The sequence below is a fragment of the Lemur catta genome, chromosome 1 (genome assembly GCF_020740605.2).
Source record: "Lemur catta isolate mLemCat1 chromosome 1, mLemCat1.pri, whole genome shotgun sequence".
Classification (NCBI taxonomy): Eukaryota; Metazoa; Chordata; class Mammalia; order Primates; family Lemuridae; genus Lemur; species Lemur catta.
Genome location: NC_059128.1, coordinates 241,979,680 through 241,999,417, shown reverse-complemented (window position 1 = coordinate 241,999,417; position 19,738 = coordinate 241,979,680). Strand labels below are relative to the sequence as shown.

At 38.6% G+C, this 19,738-nt stretch overlaps 2 protein-coding genes across 3 annotated transcripts in view; one reads left to right on the top strand and one right to left on the bottom strand.

Moving 5' to 3' along the window:
* The first annotated feature begins 5,056 nt into the window (after positions 1-5,056).
* Positions 5,057-19,738, top strand: part of CMSS1 (cms1 ribosomal small subunit homolog) — a 344,697-nt gene continuing 330,015 nt past the window's right edge. The window contains exon 1 of one of the 2 annotated variants that reach the window (XM_045540408.1): positions 5,057-5,266. In XM_045540408.1, coding sequence (XP_045396364.1) covers positions 5,203-5,266 — 64 coding nt within the window. In that variant the 5' untranslated portion in view covers positions 5,057-5,202. The remainder of the gene's footprint in view (positions 5,267-19,738) is intronic. The other variant, XM_045540409.1, reaches the window with a different exon arrangement.
* The window catches only part of FILIP1L (filamin A interacting protein 1 like), a 45,986-nt gene continuing 42,680 nt past the window's right edge, over positions 16,433-19,738 (bottom strand). Inside the window, exon 3 of the mRNA XM_045540407.1 lies at positions 16,433-16,621. Coding sequence (XP_045396363.1) covers positions 16,433-16,621 — 189 coding nt within the window. The remainder of the gene's footprint in view (positions 16,622-19,738) is intronic.

The window sequence follows — 19,738 nt, the reverse complement described above, 5'->3', positions numbered from 1 at the left end:
ATTATTTTTTAGAGCATCTCCAACAGGATAAAGAACTAGTTATTGCCCAGGTCAATATTCATCCTTCCATTCCTGTCTCATTCTCCATGCGTTTGTTTCTGCCTCCTGGGATCACCTCCCAAATACACTACTTGTACCCACACACTTGTTACAGGCTCTGCTTTGAGGAAAACCCATAAGACAGTAACTGTACCAGTTGGTATCCTAGCAGGGAAAAAAAAATGACCCCTTTCAGTTGGATAACTAAAAGTCATTTATAAAGGGAGTATTTATGAACATGACGTAGAGTTAGGGGGATGAGGGATGGTGTAGAACCCTGGGGCTAGTAATAGTAGAGAGCAATTACCACCTGCAAGTCTGAAGGGCCAAAGGCAATAAGCAGCTAGTAGACTGAGAAGAAAGAATTATGAGGAGAGAGCTGCTGAACTGGAGCTGTGGCCTTCAGTAAATGGACCAGGGCCAGGAATAGAGTGATGCAAGCAGGTTCTTTGGATACATTTAAGGAGGTACTCTTAGGTTTGTGCCAGTGCCAACCTGAGAGTGAGTGTCTCCTTAAATGTGGAGCCCTAGGTCTGTGCTTTCCTCACCCTAGTCCCAGCACAGTGCCTCATGGAGTTATAACTAGATGAATTAAGATATAAAGTGCTTATAGAGGTACCTAGAATATGTGATTGCTGCTATTGTTACTACTATTGTTGTCTACATGATGCAAAAGTTTGAAAACATTACCACGGCTCATGGACTCCCTGAAGTACATTTATAGACTGGGTTTATGGACTAAGAACCTCTGCCCTGATTAAGTTCTTCTCATGGTGAGCATTCACAAAACAGCCTTCAAACTTTTTCTCCTTCCCACTAATTCAGTCCTTGCCAAACATTTCACATAAAGGCATCCATAGAAAGTGATAATATCTGTACAATAGTGGAGTGAAGAAATGAGGCTACCCTTAACATGAGGCTCTGCCTGCCCCAAAGACTGAGGGGGTCACTCTCTTGGCATACCTGTGCCAGGTGGGAAGCTCTGCTTGAATCTATCTACCCTGCATAGTAACTGTAAGTTAGCTTTTCTAAAACAATACTTCCACCATGTCCTTTGCCTCTAATACAAAAAAAAAAAAAAATACAAAATTCTTGGTCTGATACTCAAGATTAAGGTACAGAGTTGGAAGAGACACTCGGGAGTCACCTAATTTATTCCCTTAATTTAAAGAATCACAAAGTGAAGCCCAACAAAGTTAAATGACTCATCCAAGGCAACATACCAATCTTTCTGCCAGGGAACTATCATTCACCCCATGCATTTTTGCCCACTGACTTCCACTGACAAGGTCAAGTTTAAGTGCCACTTCTTTTATGAAGGCTTCTCAGTTCACTCCATTAGGAAGTGAATGCTTACTCCTCTAAACTATAATAATACTCATTCAGATACTATACAGTAAGAGGAAGCAGAAAAAGACCCACTAACTATTTCAGCCTCAGCTTCCCTGGGTTACATAAGGTGATCACATACAGGGGTATAGGATTTTACAATAGACTGATTTATAAATGAGGATGCCAGTTCACTGGTAGCAGAACAGTTAGATGGATGCTACAACTCAGGTTGGCTACTCAATATAATCTGGGGTCAGTAAACTTTTTTCTGTAAAGGACCAGATAGTAAATATATGAGGACCACATGTAGTCTCTATTGCTTATTTTTCTTTTCCTTCTTTTTCCTTTTTTTTTGGTTGTTCTATTTTGTTTTTTATAGTGCTTTAAAAATGTAAAAAATATTCATAGTTAATAGTACAAAACAGGCCCATGGCCTTAGTTTACTTAGTTTACTGATCTTTGCTGTTGTCAGAGAAAAGCTGCCTTGGGAAACAAAATTGGCCATGCTGGGAGGCCAAGGCAGGAGGATCGCTTGAGGTGAGGTCAGGAGTTCAAAACCAGCCTGAGCAAGAGCCAGACCCTGTCTCTACTAAAAATAGAAAGAAATTAGCCAGACAACTAAAAATATATAGAAAAAGTTAGCCGGGCATGGTGGCACATGCCTGTAGTCCCAGCTACCCTGGAGGCTGAGGCAGAAGGATTGCTTGAGCCTGGGGTTTGCAGTTGCTGTGAGCTAGGTTAATGCCATAGCACTCTTGCCCAGGCAACAGAGTGAGACTCTGTCTCAAACAAAAAAAAAAAATTAATTATCATAAGGTTGCCAGGTGAATAAAATAATCAAAGTAAAGAGAGTTTGAATTCAGTCAGAGTGTCAATGTGTTTCAGTGTTAACATTGTGCCAGGTAGTGTTCTTGGTCCTGGGGCCACAGTGGTGAATGAGAGATACAATCTGAGTTCCCAAGGAGTGGGTATGTGATGAGAGATTATTGAAACATTTTAAACAGAGAGTGACATAATGATAATGACTGCTGTCTGGAAGCAAGACTAAAGTAGGATAAGGAGGGAGACTGATTAGAATGCTAACACAGTGGCCCAAGGGAGAGATGATGGTGTCTCAGATCAAGGCTGTAGTGGTAGAAGTGGCAAGAATGGTTAAAGGGTTAGATTTGGGATATATTTTGGAGATAGATCCAACCAGTATTACCAATGACTCAAATGAGAATGCAAACAGGTGATGGTGCTGCCACTTTTCGATACTGAAGTGGAGGCAGCTAGGAGGCAAAAGGGGTTGGGACTCAGGGCACAAGAGGAAGACTGATCCTTCCATTAGATCTAGGATAATGAGAAAGTAAACTGACATGGGAAATGTAGTAGGTCTGTCTGGCAGCTTTGAATAGCCTTTGAGATGTAGGGTCATGCATTGGAATTCTTAGTGAGTTCTTGAGACAAACAGTACCCAATTTAATTCTTTTTACTGAAAATTTCTCTTTTGCATAAGTGAATGGATCTTTTCCCTTATCTTTAAATATATACATAAGTAAATATACTACAAAAATATACATGACATATTGTAAGTAATAAAGCATAGTAATTTAATGCATACCTGTGAACTCTCCACCTTACCCAAGAATTAGATCTTTGCCAATAACTTAATTTGCCTTTGTTCTCCTTCCTAATCCCATTTCCCTGACCACCCTCCTCCCCCACCAACCCATATCCTAGATTTTGTGCTTATCATTATCTTACCTTAAAATTTAAAAAAGTTTTTTTGCCTAAACAATTTTTTTTCTAGTTGTTCTTGTACTTGAGCTTTATAAAAATGGCATCTGGAACTTGGCTTTTTAAAAGTCAGCATTATGTTTCCAGGTTATATCCATGTTATGTATGTTCATTTGCTCTGCTTGTTCATGTGATTATACTACAATGTAGTTATCCATTTTCCTATAGAAGCACATTTGGGTTGCTTCCAGTTTTTTGCTATCATTATTGGCACTGCTGTGAATATTCTTTTATAGTTTCCTAAGACATATATGCAATAGTTTCCCAAATGTACATATTTAGAAGTGAAATTTCTGGATCATAAGGTATATCAATGTTTACCTTTACAAGATTGTGCCGAATTGCTTTTCCAAGTGGTTATACCAATTTACATTCACACCTGTAGTGTGTAAGAATTCCCACTGGGGGGGATACATATACTCTCCATTAATCTGGTATTGCCAGACTTCTTAATTTTGTCATTTACTGCATGAAAACCAGTATCTCATTGTGGTCTTTTTTTGTATTTCCCAGATTAATGAGAAATACAAGAGCATCTTTTCATGTCTATTGGCCACAGCACTTCCTCTTCCACACTGGTATTTCTTATCTAACATTTCTTTTCATTAATTTTTTACCAGCAAAATCTCGTCATCTACATTTCCTCACAAAAGACATTATTTTTGATGATTACAGGTTATTTTACATTTGTCACGTTTATACCTAGTATCTTCCCTTTTAAGTCATTTAGAGTATACTGATAAAGTCTAGTCAGTAATACGTTTATAAACCACCTATTAATTGGGTGGGCGTTGGGTAATTTTCCATATACGGCTAATCCTATCCTCATCAGATTAAAGTTCCCCGGTCTTGACATTTCCGAGGATGTATCCTATTAAAACTCTAGACTTTTATTCTTACAAATTCTATCTTCCCTACTTTAGTTGGTGACATCTGGAAGGCAGATTCATAGTCACTTTTTTTTTTTTCTTAAACGGGGTCTTGCTGTGTTGCCCAGGCTAGAATGCAGAGGCCCCACCACGGGTCACTGCAGCATCCAACTCCTGGGCTTAAGTGATCCTCCCACCTCAGCCTCCCGAGCACCTGGGACTACAGGTGCGCACCACTGCGTCAGGGTCTACTCATCTTTAAACCACTATTCTGTGCACAGAGTCAAGCACACCGCGCCCCTTAATTTATTTTGTACGGCTGCTGCCTCTGTGTTCGAAGACCATCCTGAAAAATATCGTCCACAATTACTTTGTAACTGGCCTAAGGGGCCTTCCTAGTCCATCTCTGCCACTTTGAGAACGAGACAAGAGGCACCGTAGGTCTCTTACTTATAGTTAGGAAGCAACGGACTCTTTTCTCCCTTTCCCAAATTGGGAAGGGTGGGGGCGCAACCCAATGAGGATGGGGAAGCGACTCTCAAGTCTGGGCCACCGGCGTCTTCCCGTGGGCGAGCCCTTCCGGATCAATCCTATTTCCTTTACTCATATTGTATAAAAGGAGCAGAACCCACATCTACACCAAAGGCTCGAGGAACTCTTGCGCACGTTTTCTAAGAGCAAACTGTACAAACACACAAACGCCAGAACACGGACACCCAAGCCAAAACACACCCACGTGTCCGGGTCTTCTCCCGCGGCGCAAGTTCTTTGAAACTGAAGAGAGAAAAGTTGTCTTCGCATTGTTGTCTCGCACTTTCGACACAATCTTATCGGCGGGGGGGGAAAAAAAAAACTTAAACAAAAATTGTTGAAATAAGTTATCAAAAAAATGATAATAGCTTTTGGCTTATGCGTCTTCTTGTCTTTATGCTTTGAAGGGATTTATTTTGCGTTTCTAGAGTGATCCTGCCCGTCGGAGCCTCTGTGGAAACTGCGACAAGTCTGAACCCGCTGTCGGAGAGGCGGGGCGGAGGCGTGACGTCATCGCCGCGGGGCGGAGGCGACAGCGACCACCGGAGGCTCAGCGTGCTGTAAAGGCGGCCGCGGGCTTCGCAGGCAGCGTGATTCCTCGTCGCCGTCTGCCTTCCGCAGGTGGTCCGCCCACGTCGAGTGCTGAGCGGAGATGGCAGACGATCTTGGAGACGAGTGGTGGGAGAATCAGCCGGCTGGAGCCGCCAGCAGCCCAGGTACCCTCCCTCTGCCCGCGCTTCTAAGGGGCCTCTCCCCGAGCCCTGCCGTGCGCCTCAGCCCCGGCCGCTTCTGGCAGTCACCGGCTTGCGCCCGGCGGGGCCGCGCCCGGCTGTGGGAGCGCCCCGCCTCCGCCGGGGAAGCCGTGTGGGAGACTGACACGTGAAACAGACAAGTGTGAAATTAACTCAGATCTGCCGGCCAGTCAGGAAGGACCCTTTTCTAAGCTGATTTTCTTTTCCATATTTCTTGAGAGTGGGTAAGAAAACGGTTCTTGTGAAGAGAGACAATGTTGCGTAGTGGTTAAGGGTAACCCCCAAACTAGGTTCAGACTGCTTCAATTCAAATCGCGACTCCAGTACTCTACTGTTTGGTCTCCTTTTCCTTCCTTACCTGTGAAATAAGAATAACAATGATGGCCATTTCATAAAGTTGTGAAGGTTAAATGAAAACAATACAGTGCTGCACTTTAGCACTGTACTTGGCATATAATATATGCACGGTAACTATAAGTTATTGTATTTCTTGTTATCATCTAGTTTGGAGCTGGAAAGGGACTTCAATAGAGGTCATCCCTTTGAACTCACTTATTTTACAGATGAGGAACATCACCTAAACATGTCAAGTAACTTGACAAGTTCACAAAACTAGCTGGATCGGAAACAAGTCTAGAACTCAGTTAATAACACAATTCTGACACTTTTTACTATGCTGTGCTGTGTTTACCCACTCCTGATGCAGTGGACATTTTATCCTTAAGTAGAGTAGCATTAAGTAACTCCCCACCTCAGGCTGGCCTTGAGCTTTTCAAGTTCCATCAGGTTTAATATGCAATTGTTTTGTTTTTGTTTTTTTAAAATCATTCCTGAAGGTCTGCCTCTCTTCTCTACCAGATTGTATGATTTTTACAGACTGGAGCAAAGTTGGATTCACATTTGTGTCATCCACCGGGCCCCAGCATTTGATAGACACTTGATACATATTTGCTGCAAACAATCTTGAAACACTAGTAGTGAAACATTCATTAAAAATCACAAACTTCAGGCCCAGTGAGGTGGCTCACACCTCTTATCCTAGTATTCAGGGAGGCCAAGGCAGGAGGATCGCTTGAGGTCAGGAGTTCGAGACCAGCCTGAGCAAGAGTGAGACCTGTCTCTACTAAAAATAGAAAAAATTAGTGGGGCATGGTGGTGGGCGCCTGTAGTCCCAGCTACTTGGGAAACTGAGGCAGGAGTATCGCTTGAGCCCAGGAGTTTGAGGTTGCTATGAGTTAGGCTGATGCCCTGGCCTAAAACAAACACAAAAAACAAACAAAATAAACTTCAGTTGTTGTGTTGTTTCCCAAAGGGCAGGTACAAACTAAGTAGATGTCATTTTTAGAAAGATAGCCAATATAATACTTCCTTGATTAAACTTCTTGATTTCTACAATCTTGTTTCTCACAAATGTATTTCTATGCCTGAAGGCACAAATATTAGGTCATTAAATATGAAATGTCTGATTTCAAATCAAAAGTTTAGTTTATTATATCTCAAACAAGAAGCAGTACAATTAATCAAAGTATATGCCTAAACTATCAACGCAGTTTTGCCATCCTAATGGTAGCTTGCTTATGCCAGCAGCAAAGAAAGCTGGGAGCAAGTGGCAATGAAATCACAAAAGCCATTTTCCACAGCTTGTTGAGAATTTAATATTTTTCCTTGCAAGAAGTGGTCCAAAGCCTGGAAGAAGTGGTAGTCAGTTGGTGCAAGGTCTGGTGAATACAGCGGGTGACAGAGAGTTTCCAAATCCAACCTCTGTAGCATGGTTTTTTGTGACATCTGGTCTTTCAAGAGGATTGGCCTGTCTCTATTGACCAATCTCAGCTGTTTAATCACAAGCATCCTCATCATTTCATTCAGTTGGTTGCAGCAGACATCTGCTGTAATGGACTGACGAGGTTTCATGAAGCTGTAGTAGATAATACTAGCGCTGGACCACCAAACAGATACCATTACCTTTTTGTGATGAATATTCCATTTTGGACTATGTTTCAGCACTTCATCTTTATCCAACCATTGTACCAAACACTTGCAATTGTCAAAAACAATCCATTTTTCATCACATGTAATAATACAATGTAGAAATAGTTCGCCTTATGTCGTGACAGCAAAGAAAGGCAAGCTTAGACACAATTTCTCTTCTGATGCTTGTTTAATTCATGTGGTACCCATCTATCCAGCTTCTTTACCTTGCCCGTTTGTTTCAAGTGGTCCAATATTGTTGGAATGATAATGTCAAACCTTGCTGCTAATTTGCACATAGGTTGAGATGGATTTGCTTCCACTGCAGCTTTCAGTTCATCATTATCCACCTTGGTCTCAGGTCACCCATGTGGCTCATTTTCAAGATTAAAATCACCAAAACAGAACTTCTCAAACCATTGATGTACTGCGTGTTCATTAGCCACAACCTTCTCAAACACTCCGTTGATACTTCGAGCTGTCTGTGCTGCATTGGTTCCATGACGGGACTCATATTAAAACGTAACACAAATTTTTTACTTATTCATGGTTTCTCAAAAATTGCTCTAAAAAAAAATTTGAAAGATAATCACAAGCCAAAATGTACGTTTGAAAGAATGAAGATGTACCTTCACACACACACACACCCCCACAGACAAACACAAACCAAGAAGTGTCAAAGCAAAATGTCGGAGATATCAACTGTCAAACTTGGTATTAATACTTAAGGAACTCGAGCATTCCATACATAATAACCTAATCTATTTCTTTGCAGCCCTGTGTTGTTCCACATTTCCTTTCATAACTGTCTCCCAAACTCAGGTGTGAGAAGCTATATTTTATGGTATGATTCAAGGATAGAGACTATTTAAGAAATTGAATTCTTTTGAGTGGTGAAGAGGATCCTAATTCTTGGTTCTAGTCCTGTCTCTGTCTCTTACCTGCTATGTTACTCTCAAGTTAGTCATTTCTTGGAAGAAATGAAATCAACATGTATTGAATATCTATTCTGTGCCAGATCTTTCATAAATACAAATTCATTTAATACTCGTAACATTCTTAAATGCTAAATGTTACCTTTGTTTTTATAGATGAAGAAACTGAGAAAAGTTAAATAATGTTCTTAGAAACACACATTGAGGAAGAGGTGTGGGAAGAGTTTAGTCAAGTGTGATTGGTTTTCAAAGTCACAGTTTTCCCACTATTACTATGTGGCTTCTCTGGGCCTCAGTATTGTGTATTTTGAGGGATCAAAGTGAGGGGTCCTTAGAGATAATCTTTTTTAGGGTTTTACTAACTGACAGTTTTAAACATTGAATCTAGTAGAACTTTTAATTGCTACAGCTACCTTCAGCTAAGCTGCCAGAATTCCTATCAAGACAATGTGTTGGAGTCCCCGGTATCACCCTATTTCTCAAAGTTCCTTCTAGCTGTAAGACTAAGCTTTGAAAATTGCTGATGTTAAATTTATCAGAGGCCTTTGTTTTGTTAATCACTTTTAAGCAAAGTAAACATATAAGTTTCTTTGAAATGTGCTTGATTGTTTACTGGCAATTTGTCTAACTGCAACGTGTATAATATTTCTAATTCAGAAGAAATCATAGCTGAACATACAAAGCAATCAAAATATTAATAGTATCTGTCACATAGTAGGTACTCAACAAATGCAAGATTCTTCCTTTGTTAATGGGGAAAGATCAGCCTAAAATATGTGAATTATGTTTTGTTTTGAAGGTCAAAGTAGAAAAGGCACCTCAAGTCAGAGAAAGGAAAGGTATTAATAGTTGTAATGATGCATTTATTCCTGTTATGTATTATGCTACTTGCCTGTAAAGATAAACATATTTCCCTGTCACCTGTTCCCAATTCACATTCATGGTAGCAAGGTGATGGAACATTTTAGTCACTTATTCAATAAATATTTGTTGATTGTACACAGTTTGTAACACTTGTCTAATGTGTCTAGCTATCTGCTTATTGTCTGACCATCTCAGAAACTACTATGTTTTGGCTGTTCTCATGTCTTAGATGTGGTATATAACGCAGAGATTTTTTTTGGCTCTTTAAAACCTATCATTTTGTATCATGCATTGCCCTGGAGCTCAAGGTGGGACCTGGCACTTGGTGTTTGGTGGGTGTTAGTGGAATGAATGCATGTATGCTAGCTGCTACAGGGTCTTGGTGATCATATATGTAGGTAGACATATAATTTCTCATCTAACCTAGATATTTTTGAAAGTGGAAGGCCATGCAGTTAGAATTTTGTAGGAACTATCTTGGTCCACCTGGGATGTCTGGTCACCCTATCGATGACATCATTGTTGATGATTGGAGTCATGGCCCAGGATAAGATAGCTGGGAGTTGCCAGTGCTAAGGAATGTGCAGCCCAGTCTGCCCCAGGCATAAGGGCCCAAGAATCATCTTATGGCATCGAATGTTTCATTTTACTTATTTCCTTATTCCCTGCCTACCTTCAGAAACTATTTGAAGTGACTTAGAGTAAGGAATACATGCAGTAGAATCATAATTTCAAAACATTAATGCTAAAGTGAGTAGATACATTGCCTGAGATTTTAATGTAGTTGATTGGTCTGGGTACTTTCTCAGTGTGAAGCTAAAAACTGAGACAATGTCAGTCATAGCATGGATTTCATGAGTTAATGGAGCAGAGCCAAGAGATTCTGCCGTTGGAAGTAGTCACTTGATCATTCGCTCACTGAAGAGAACACTGATGCTTTCCCTTTTTAGTCCAATGATATACCTATTAAATCACCGAGTCGACAGTCCAGTAGGCAGCTGAGTATGTGAGTCTGGAGCTCCAGGTCAGGTCCAGGCTGGAAATACAGATTTAGGAATAACTGGCACACAGCTTACTTTTAAAGAAGATGTTCTTAGCAATCTGCAACTCTTAGCCCCCACGTTTTTTAAGGAGGATTTTTCATATGCTTCCCTAGCTCATTCTGAATCTTTGATGCCATCTTTACCAAGTATCTAACTAGAAAACTGAAGTGTTCGGACACTTCTGTGTACAGTGGCAGGAAACTACAGGTAATAACAACAGCTTGCATTTGTTGAGTACCTACTATGTGACAGATACTATGAATATTTTGATTGCTTTGTATGTACTAACTCATTTGATCTTCACAAGTACAGGATGAAGTAGGTACTGTTGTTATCTTTATTTTATAAATGAGGAAATCGAGGCACTCAGAGGTTAAGTGATTTGTCCAGTGTCATTTAGTTGGTAAGTAGGGGAGGTGTGATTCATCTGTAGGCAATCTAAAACCAGAGTCTGTGCACTTACATTTCTCATAATTATTCTATCATCAATAGTAAGAATCTCATCTCTAAAAGAATAATCCTTTATTTATTTAAAGAGACTCATGATTTATAAACCCCTCTGTTTATATATTATCATTGTTATTAAATTGTGTCTGTTAACCCTTAGTCTCCCAAAGTTTACTACTCTAAAGAACATTGCTTATTTGTATCCCTGAATGACCAGCTTTGTAATTGGGCTTTGCTAGTAACTCAAATCTGATCCTAGAACTCAAGGTTTATATACCTGAAGTCTTCACTTAGTTATTTAATAGGAATGTCAAATGTAAACAAGAACCAACTATTGAATTATTCCTCAAATCTACTTTTTCTTTAGACTTTCCTATCTCAGTAAATTAAACCAACTATTAAACTAAATTTCATTGACAAAGCCCTAACAGTATCCTAATTTATTCATTTATTTCCTTCACCCCTCAAGTCTCATCTATCAATTCTATTGTCTCTACTTCCAAAACATATCCTGGATCTTTCTTTGCATTTTTCTCATTTTTACCTCCATGGGAGTATACACTGTTATCCTTACTTACCTTCACTACTGCTGTAAGCTCTCTCAGAGCTCTGAGTTTTCATCTTGTCCCACACTCAACAGCCTTAATGATCCTTTTAAAAGATAATTCAGATCATACTCCTGTTTAGGCCCTCCAATAGCTTTCCCCTGGCACACAGAATGAAATTCAGATTACTTACCATGGCTGGTAGTTGCCAGATCTGCTACTTACTCCCTTCTACTTTACGTCATCCCAGCCGTACCAGCCTTCGTTCTGTTCCCCAAGAGGCTAAGCATATACTGTCTTAGCCCTTTGCGATAGCTGTTTCTTCTCCCTGCTGTGCTGTCCTTCTACTGTTCGAATAGCTGGCCGTCTCCTATCGTTAAGAACTCAGTTCAAACATCACCTACTCAGAGAGGCACTTCCTGGTCAGCCAGTCTATAGAGTAGCCACCCAGTCGCTCTAAGACATTATCATCTTACCATAATTCTCAGCAGAGCACTTAGCACCAACTGTTATTTTCTTGTTAAATTATTACTTTCTCCCAGCACTAGAATGTAAGCTCCATGTGAGCAGGGAGTTTATCTTGTTCTTTGCTTTGTCCTTAGGGCCTAGAGTAGTGTCTGGGTACATAGAAGGCACTCATTCATTATTTGTTGGTTAACTAATTGTTAATATTAATTGTTAGTATTTTATAGCCACATCTTGGAGACCTCAGCCTAGGAGTTCTATATTCAAAGAACCTTGATTTGTTGGAAGAGTTGTCAAAATCCTATCCAGGCTTTTGACAGATTTGGCAAATACTGCTTTTCTCTTTTTAAAATTACATTAGCAGACCTTGTACAGCTGTGGCTTACTAACATCGTATTCTAACTATATTTGGATTTAGTTTTTATAAATTATGTTTTGAAAGGGTACAACAGACTCTTACTGTGTCAATGATTCTATAATTTTTACTGGTGACAGCTTTTATTACCTAGAATCAGTGTGCTTATTCTTTTTGTTTGAGATTGCTGAAATGAGCATTTTAAGTATTTTTGTTGTTGTAATATCATTTATGGTATCTCCTTCAAATTATGTTGGTTTGTCTATGCTGAATTCCTTCTGGAAGTGATGAAGTGGGGGAGCACCTTGGATCTTTTCTTTAAGCCCAAATAACCAGATTTGTCTTGTTTTGTTTTTTCATTTTTTCACTTCAAAGTTAGACCTTTACAGTATTAATTTTACATATAGGCAGTGATGCACTGTAGATATTGTAAAGCATTGCCTCTGCATATAAAATTCAAACTTGGAATGTTTACAGTAGATGTTGATAACACAACAGAGAATGAACTTCAGGATATGTTTTCAAAATCATTTATTGGCCCTGTTTTAAACACTGTTACAGAATTGGAACAAACATAATCAGCTTACATCATAGTATTTATAAATTGATGTGGTTCAATCAAAATGGAAATAATATTAAGACAGATTTTCAAGGGCAAAAAACAGGGGCAGGATGAATTTAAAAAGGCAAGAGGAAGGAAAGGAGGGAGAAAGAGCTACATTATTAGTCATTGTTCTGTACTTCAAGACTATAACTGATGGACTCTCAGATAACCTTCATGGGCTAATTTTACTGCATATAATTTCATGATTCTTTGAAATGATTAAATGAATGGTTCTTGACAATAAATAATGAAACTTCAAAGGCACAAATTTGCACATCTTTCTCAAAATCACATGTACAGTAGTTCCTGCTGTAATTCCATTTCTACTCTCAGAATCAACAATAATACATTACATTATTTTATAGGCCAAATCCTTTGATCTGTTCTTAATCTGACATTCTTTGGTTGAATGCTTTAGATTCATTCATAGAATTATACATTTTACTAAATATATCACAGTTTGAAATATAGTTTCCCCATTTTCATCAGCTTTCATAGAATTCTTGATTGAATTCTTAAATTGCTAGTATTGCTTTTAAAAATTAGTTGATTGAGTTCTTAAACACTTATCCTAAGTTCATTGTAAGTCTACTTCATACTAGACCAGGAATCAGCAAACTGTCTTTGTAAAAGTCCAGATGGTAAATATTTTAGGCTTTGCAAGTCCAGTGGTCACAGTTGTAACTACTCAGCTCTGCTGTTGCATCATAAAAGCAGTCATAGAAAATAAATATGTAAACAAATGAAGGTGGTATTCTAATAAAACTTTATTTATTGACAGTGAAATTTGAATTTTATGTAATTTTCACGTCACAAAATGGTCTTCTTTTGATTTTTTTTCAACACTTAGAAATGTAAAAAATATTCTTAGTTTGCAGGCCATGCAAAAACAGACAGTGGGCTGAATTTGGCCAACAGACCACAGTTTGCATACCCTGCCCCAGACTCATAGTTGGACCCTGAATTGTATGTCACATGTCTCCAGAAGAAGGAATTTGAAACATACCCCAGAGAGAATCATGTTTTACATTAGTTAGTCCATTACTCGGTCCATAATTATCAGTCATATGTTAGAAGATGCATTGCTGGTAAAATCAGATACTGGATTCCAAAAACATTACGTGAAGATTAGTTCACAAATCACTGAAACCAAATAAATGAAGGGCTGGGAAAAGAATCCTGCATAAAAGTATCAAGTTTTTAAAGTTTTTGCTACAAATTGGATTTGTTTTCATTCATTTGGATTTTTATCAGCTTACTTTTAAAAATTGAAAGAACTGGAAGTCACTCTAGAATTATTAGGACAGCATTTTTTATTTTCTTTGTTGTTCAGCGGGGCCACATTTCTGTAGAAACAGGATTATGCTCAGTAGGCAGGATTCTTAATATTACAGTTGTGTTATATGTAGGTCAAATACCATTTTGTTGAACTCTGAATAGTATACCCAGTTCTTAGTTGCATTTGCATTTTTACTGTATTACATATTGCTTGAAATAAACAAATTTTTTGGTTGGTAATCCTTTTGTTAAAATACAACTTTATTTTAAAGACCTTTGTCTTAAGGGGATTAGAACTGTATTACCATTTAAACATGAGTTTCTTCTGGTTGCCATAGAAGTGTTGTTAGTTTCCTACCGTTTTTTTAGTTCTTTGTACGATATCTTGTCCCTCTTTTCTTGCCTGCTCTCTAACTTATGCCAGGTTTTCATAAAAATACTTCAGGAAATCTGACATCAGAGAAAACAATTTTGAAATCTCTAATATACAATATATTTTGTGCTCCTTCTTAAAGTAAAACTTTCCCCAGGTACTTTGTTTTTCTGGGACTATTGTTGGTGCAAGCTGTTTTTCCTGTTTTATGCTTCTTTTCAATTTGTTTAGTGTTCACTATGGGTGTTTCAGTGGGTTTTTTCCCCATTAGCATAATTACCAATATTGAATGTCACCTGGACATAACTGCTTTCCCTAACTCTATCATATACCGTTGCCATTTCTTAGCATATTTTCTCACTTAAGTCTTTACTGAATGTCCCTTCTCTTCCTTATTCTCTCATCTTCTACTCACTCAGGGTTTACCAAATACCTGCTTTATAGCGCTAAGCACTCCACACATATGCATGTTATTTTTGGTGTCAGCTTCATCACCTTCTTTTGTAGTCCATTTCCTTCCACTATTCTCTTACCACTTTCCTTTAACTTAGACTTTTCCACTTCCGGCTTTTAATTCACTTGACCTCCCCACCTTCTTTCTCTGCCACTTGCCTGCTAGGACTGCTGCACATCATTTCTCTCTGTGCTGCCCAGGCCCCCAGCTCCTCTTCCTTCTTGAAATTGGATGGGCCTGGGGGTGCTTGTACAGTGGCATCAGTGCATTGAAGCAGGCTTAGCTAAGTGAGTACAGGGAATAAGCAGTTCCTTTGCTCCCACTCTGCTGGCTCCATCACAGGACTGTCAAGCTGTCCTTAGCCACGAAGATTTCTTCTAAGGTCATGCCTCTAGTTTTTGGTGAAGCATCACAGAAAATGTTAGGTTATGCTCTTCATTGATTTTTTTCCCCCCTTGATTGAGGAATTTTGAAATGTAACTGTTTTCTATGTAAAAAATGCCTTATTTGTCTTAAAATATCTTGTGTTACTCTGTCTACACTGAATTATAGGCACACCTTTCTCTTAATTCAATGAGAAAGTTTTCATTGTGATGAAAAGAATTACTTTAATTACTATCAGGGGACTATGTACAGCCTTATAGATGGCTGTTTGAATTCAGCCTTCTGTAGTTGGGCATCTTCATAGGTTATCAGAACTGGAAGGGACCTAAAGAATTATTCTGCTTTCCTGTTTTGCATATTGGAAACTCAGGGCTTAACCCGATGCATGCCAACCTCTGTGTCACACAGGTGAAAAGCTAGGATTGGAATTTGAGTCTCCTGATCCCAAGCTTTTGTTGAATCAATTGGTTTTCCTGTAGTGTTCATTCAGGAAAGAGATGTGAATAAAGAATGTCCTGCGAAGGCCGGCCTGGCTCACACCTGTAATCCCAGTACTTTGGGAGGCTGAGGTGGGAGGATTGCTTGAGACCAGGAGTTCTACACCAGTCTGGGCAACATAGTGAGACCCTGTCTCTACAAAAATAAAATAAGAAAAATTAGCCAGGTATGGTGGTACATGCCTGTAGTCTCATCTACTCAGGAGCTGAGGCAGGAGGATTGCTTGCATCCTGGAGTTTGAGGATGTAGTGAGCTATGATTGTGCCACTGTACTCCAACCTGGGCGACAGAGCCAGACCCCATCTCTATAAAGAAAAAATAAAGTTCTATGAGATGATAAATTGTTGTTTTTTTTTTTTTAACACCTGTAGCAGTCATTCATATCTCCCTAGAAGATCTCAGTATTATTGACCTTTGATTCATAAATGCCCTGATTGCCATAGAAAGCAGCAATACCAATCTAAAATGGTTTGTCTTACAAACCTAGCAATATGATTCTGAGGCCTGGTATATGCAGGAGGGGCAACCTACCGGAAAAATGGGACAGGAGACTAAGTGCCAGCGGTCAGGTATGCGTACTACACCAGTGATCAGCAGGTATGCCACACAATGGATATATTCAGCTGTTGCTCACTTTCGTTGTTCCTTTCCTCCTTGTACCTAAGATTAACACTTTTTCTCTCACCGTAAAGAGATCATAGTTTTAGGCCTTAAGTACGATTCTAATTGTCCTGCCATTTTGATGGAAATAATCTGACTGTCTTGAAGCAGAATAGGAATTTTTGCTAGCACAGTTCCATCTGTCAGTTTGCTGCTTTACCATTTCCTGGAGAAGTGACCCTTCCTCTTTGGCCTTTACTAGTGGTAATTTTAGCTTTCCAGATATTTCTGTAGATGAATGTATCCAGGTATATGACTTACCTTTTCTCTCCCATGTGGAGGAAAGTGTTGGAGGTGACAGTCTTTATGATGTGTAGCTTCCCACAGCCATTTTGGTAAATAGGCTTATCCATAAATCCCGGGGAGGCTTTAGCAGAAATAGTGATGCCTGTAGATTTTGGTTTAGGGATCTGTGTTGAGGTTCTCTGCTTGCGTGGCTCCTTGATCTAGAATTATACAAAAGAACAAAAGATAGTTAAGGTAGGGAAGGTGGAGAAGCAGACATTGTTCAGGACATGGAGTCAGTTTGCGGGATTTGGCTTTGAAAGCATTAGGTTCTGGGGACACATCAGATTAAAGATTGTCAGGCGAAAGAGAAAAACTTCAGCAAAGCGGTTCTGCCAACATGTATTGAACATATGCTGTGTATAAGGCCCTTGGCAGTAGATAGTGGTAGATACGAAGATGGATAGGTTATGTTTCTTGCTTTTTGGCGATCACAGTTTAGTGCGAGACAAACAAGTAGTATCCCAAATTAATCTCAACAAAGAGCCATGAGATTGCCAGAGGAAGGTTAATTTCAACTGAGGTTGTCTGAGAGAGAGAGAGAAAGAGAAAGAGAGGGAGGAAGGGAGGAAGTGCGTAATGAAGAAAGTAGCATTTGGCTTGGGCCTTTAAAGACTTTTGGGGTTTTTAACAGCAACAATGAGGGAGTACTTTTGGTAACAGGACGAGAGAATGCTTTGGGCAAGGGCCCTGAAGTAGGAAAGTATCAGACACATTTGAGAAATGGAATGACTTCAAATTAGGTTGTACTGGTAAGGTAGGATGGGAATGTAGCCTGGGGCCAAATAGGGGAAATTTTACCTGATTCTATGGACAGAGGTAGGGAGGTAAAAGTAGGAAAGTGGGGTAGAGGTTGGGGGGAAGTACATTGTAGAGGTAGAATTGTATTAATATTTGTTCACTGATCATTATGTAAGGGGTGAGAGAAGAGTCACAGGTTGAATGGTCAGGACTGAGAGAGTGAGTTTAGCGGAGTGTAAAACAGTGAAGGATTGATTGAGTTCATACTTGCTTAGAAATGTATTCTTGTTTCATTTACTAAGGAAAAAATACTCTTAGATAAGAATGTTTGCTGGTAAAGAGATGGGAAGAGGGTCTCAGCTAACTGTAGATGCCCCATAATAATAATAATAATAATAATAATAATAATAATAAATTTCCCTTTGCATCATTCTTTGCTCTGAGTTCATACATATAAATCTTTTGTAAAAATCCATTGTATTAATAGTTTTCATTATAGATTTCTAATACTGTTTTTATAGGAGCTCATCTTATTTTTTATTCTATAGAAATTTATTTCCATATTTTTATCGTAGTGATAAAGTATAGTCCTTTTATCTTTTCATGTACACATTCACTTTTTTATATGTATGTAAGATTTTAATTTTATTTCAGTGTCCCAGAAATATAGTCTGATGTTATTGGGCTTCAGTACTGACTTCAGTTGAATATAGATTTTTAACTCTTAACCATTGAACATTTAGTCAAAATGTATATTAGATATTAAATAAAATGAAATAGAATGTCCTATTCATTTTAGAATAGACTAGAATGAAAAACATCAGAATGCATTGCATGTAGTAAGGCTAAGTACTGTTTTGTGAATATTGCTTCAGTTGATATATGTGTGTGTAGGCATACACACCCACACACCAGGTTATATGATAACATACATTTGTTATTGAGAGCCATAGATTATGGTAAAGAGTTTGAAATCCACTGAACTAGAAGGAAGGAAGGTGCTTGATATGAACCAGGAAGTTAGGCATTTACTGCTGGAATTGCTAACAAGATAATATGAAGTTTCAGAAATGTTCTTTTTGTAAGAGACGGCAAATATATGACCTTCATACTTAATGAAAGATGAAATAGCAATTAGAACTTGGTCACATTCACCTATTTAAAATGCCTCTGAAATTTTATAGCAACCTAAAAATGATTTTCAAATAAACACTACATACACTTAGCTAAAAATAGGATCTTTCAGTTAAGGCTAAGCTACATAGGGAATATGCTTTCTTTTGGTACATTTAGTTAATCTTCTCAATGCCTAGGTACTAGAAGAGTGTTTTTGGGTTTAGTATTCTTACTGACTTTTTTTGTACTTAATCCTGAACGTGGCAAATGAGATGTTGGTACTCTGATGTCAGTGTTCTCTTTAAATGGTGTTACTACCTTTCCACTGACCTCATGGTGTCATCCTCAGTGCTAAAATGTTGCTTCAACATTTTGTCTCTCAAATGCATGAAGGGTTTTGTTTTTTTGTTTGTTTGTTTGTTTGTTTAAGTAATGAAACTCAGTGCCTCAGTAAGGGTTTGGTAAGATGGGCAGCTTCGGTGATGATTATGGAAGCAGTTTGTTAGTGTGTATCAAGAACCTGAAAACTCTCACTCTGACTTAGTTTATTGTTAGGAATCCTTTCTAAGAAATATTCAGAGAGGCAGGCAAGGATATCTGATTTAGCATTATTTATAACAGTAAAAAATAGATAGTTTAAAACTCCAACAATCAGGATGCTATAACTGAATTACAGTATAATCATATGAAAATATTATGCTATCTTTAATGAATGATGCTTTTGAAGATAAAGTGCTTACTTAGAAATGTTAAAAGCAGGATTAAAAACTATATACGTGCTTCAAATATTTACGTGTGAAGAGAAAATACTAGAAGAAAATGTTACATTTTGTATTCTCTACATTTTCTATAGTAAATATACAATTAGAAAAAGCAGCACTAGATTATATTAAGAGATAGAAAATGAAGGGAACACCTCAGAGATCAGAACATTTCTATGAACATCAACCATATTATCCAAACCACGAGTGGTAGAAGCTGCAGTTGAAATCAGTGGTGGACTGACTTAATCAAGTCTGCTGATATCGTGGCCATTGTGTTAATAATAGCCTTTACGAGATAAGTTTCTGTGATGTCCTATAACTTTGTCAAGATTTAGATTGGTTCTCCAATTTAGTATACAAAAATCTATGTTGAATATTGGAATCCTGTTTAAATTGTAGATTCCTGGACCTTACTCAGAGACATTATACTTCATTTGTCTATAGGTGTGCCCAAGAATCCACATTTTTAAAAAACTCTCGGGGTGACTTACTGTGATGCAGGTGGTCAGCCTACCTACCACACTTTGAGAAATGCTGCCATAGTTAAAATTCCTCTAGATATAAGTTTTAAGTTTTCTTGCACCTGGAACTCTGGCCTACCTCCCTGGGTATGCATAGTTAAGCACTGTGAAAGGCCAGGGCATTATGGCCCAGTGG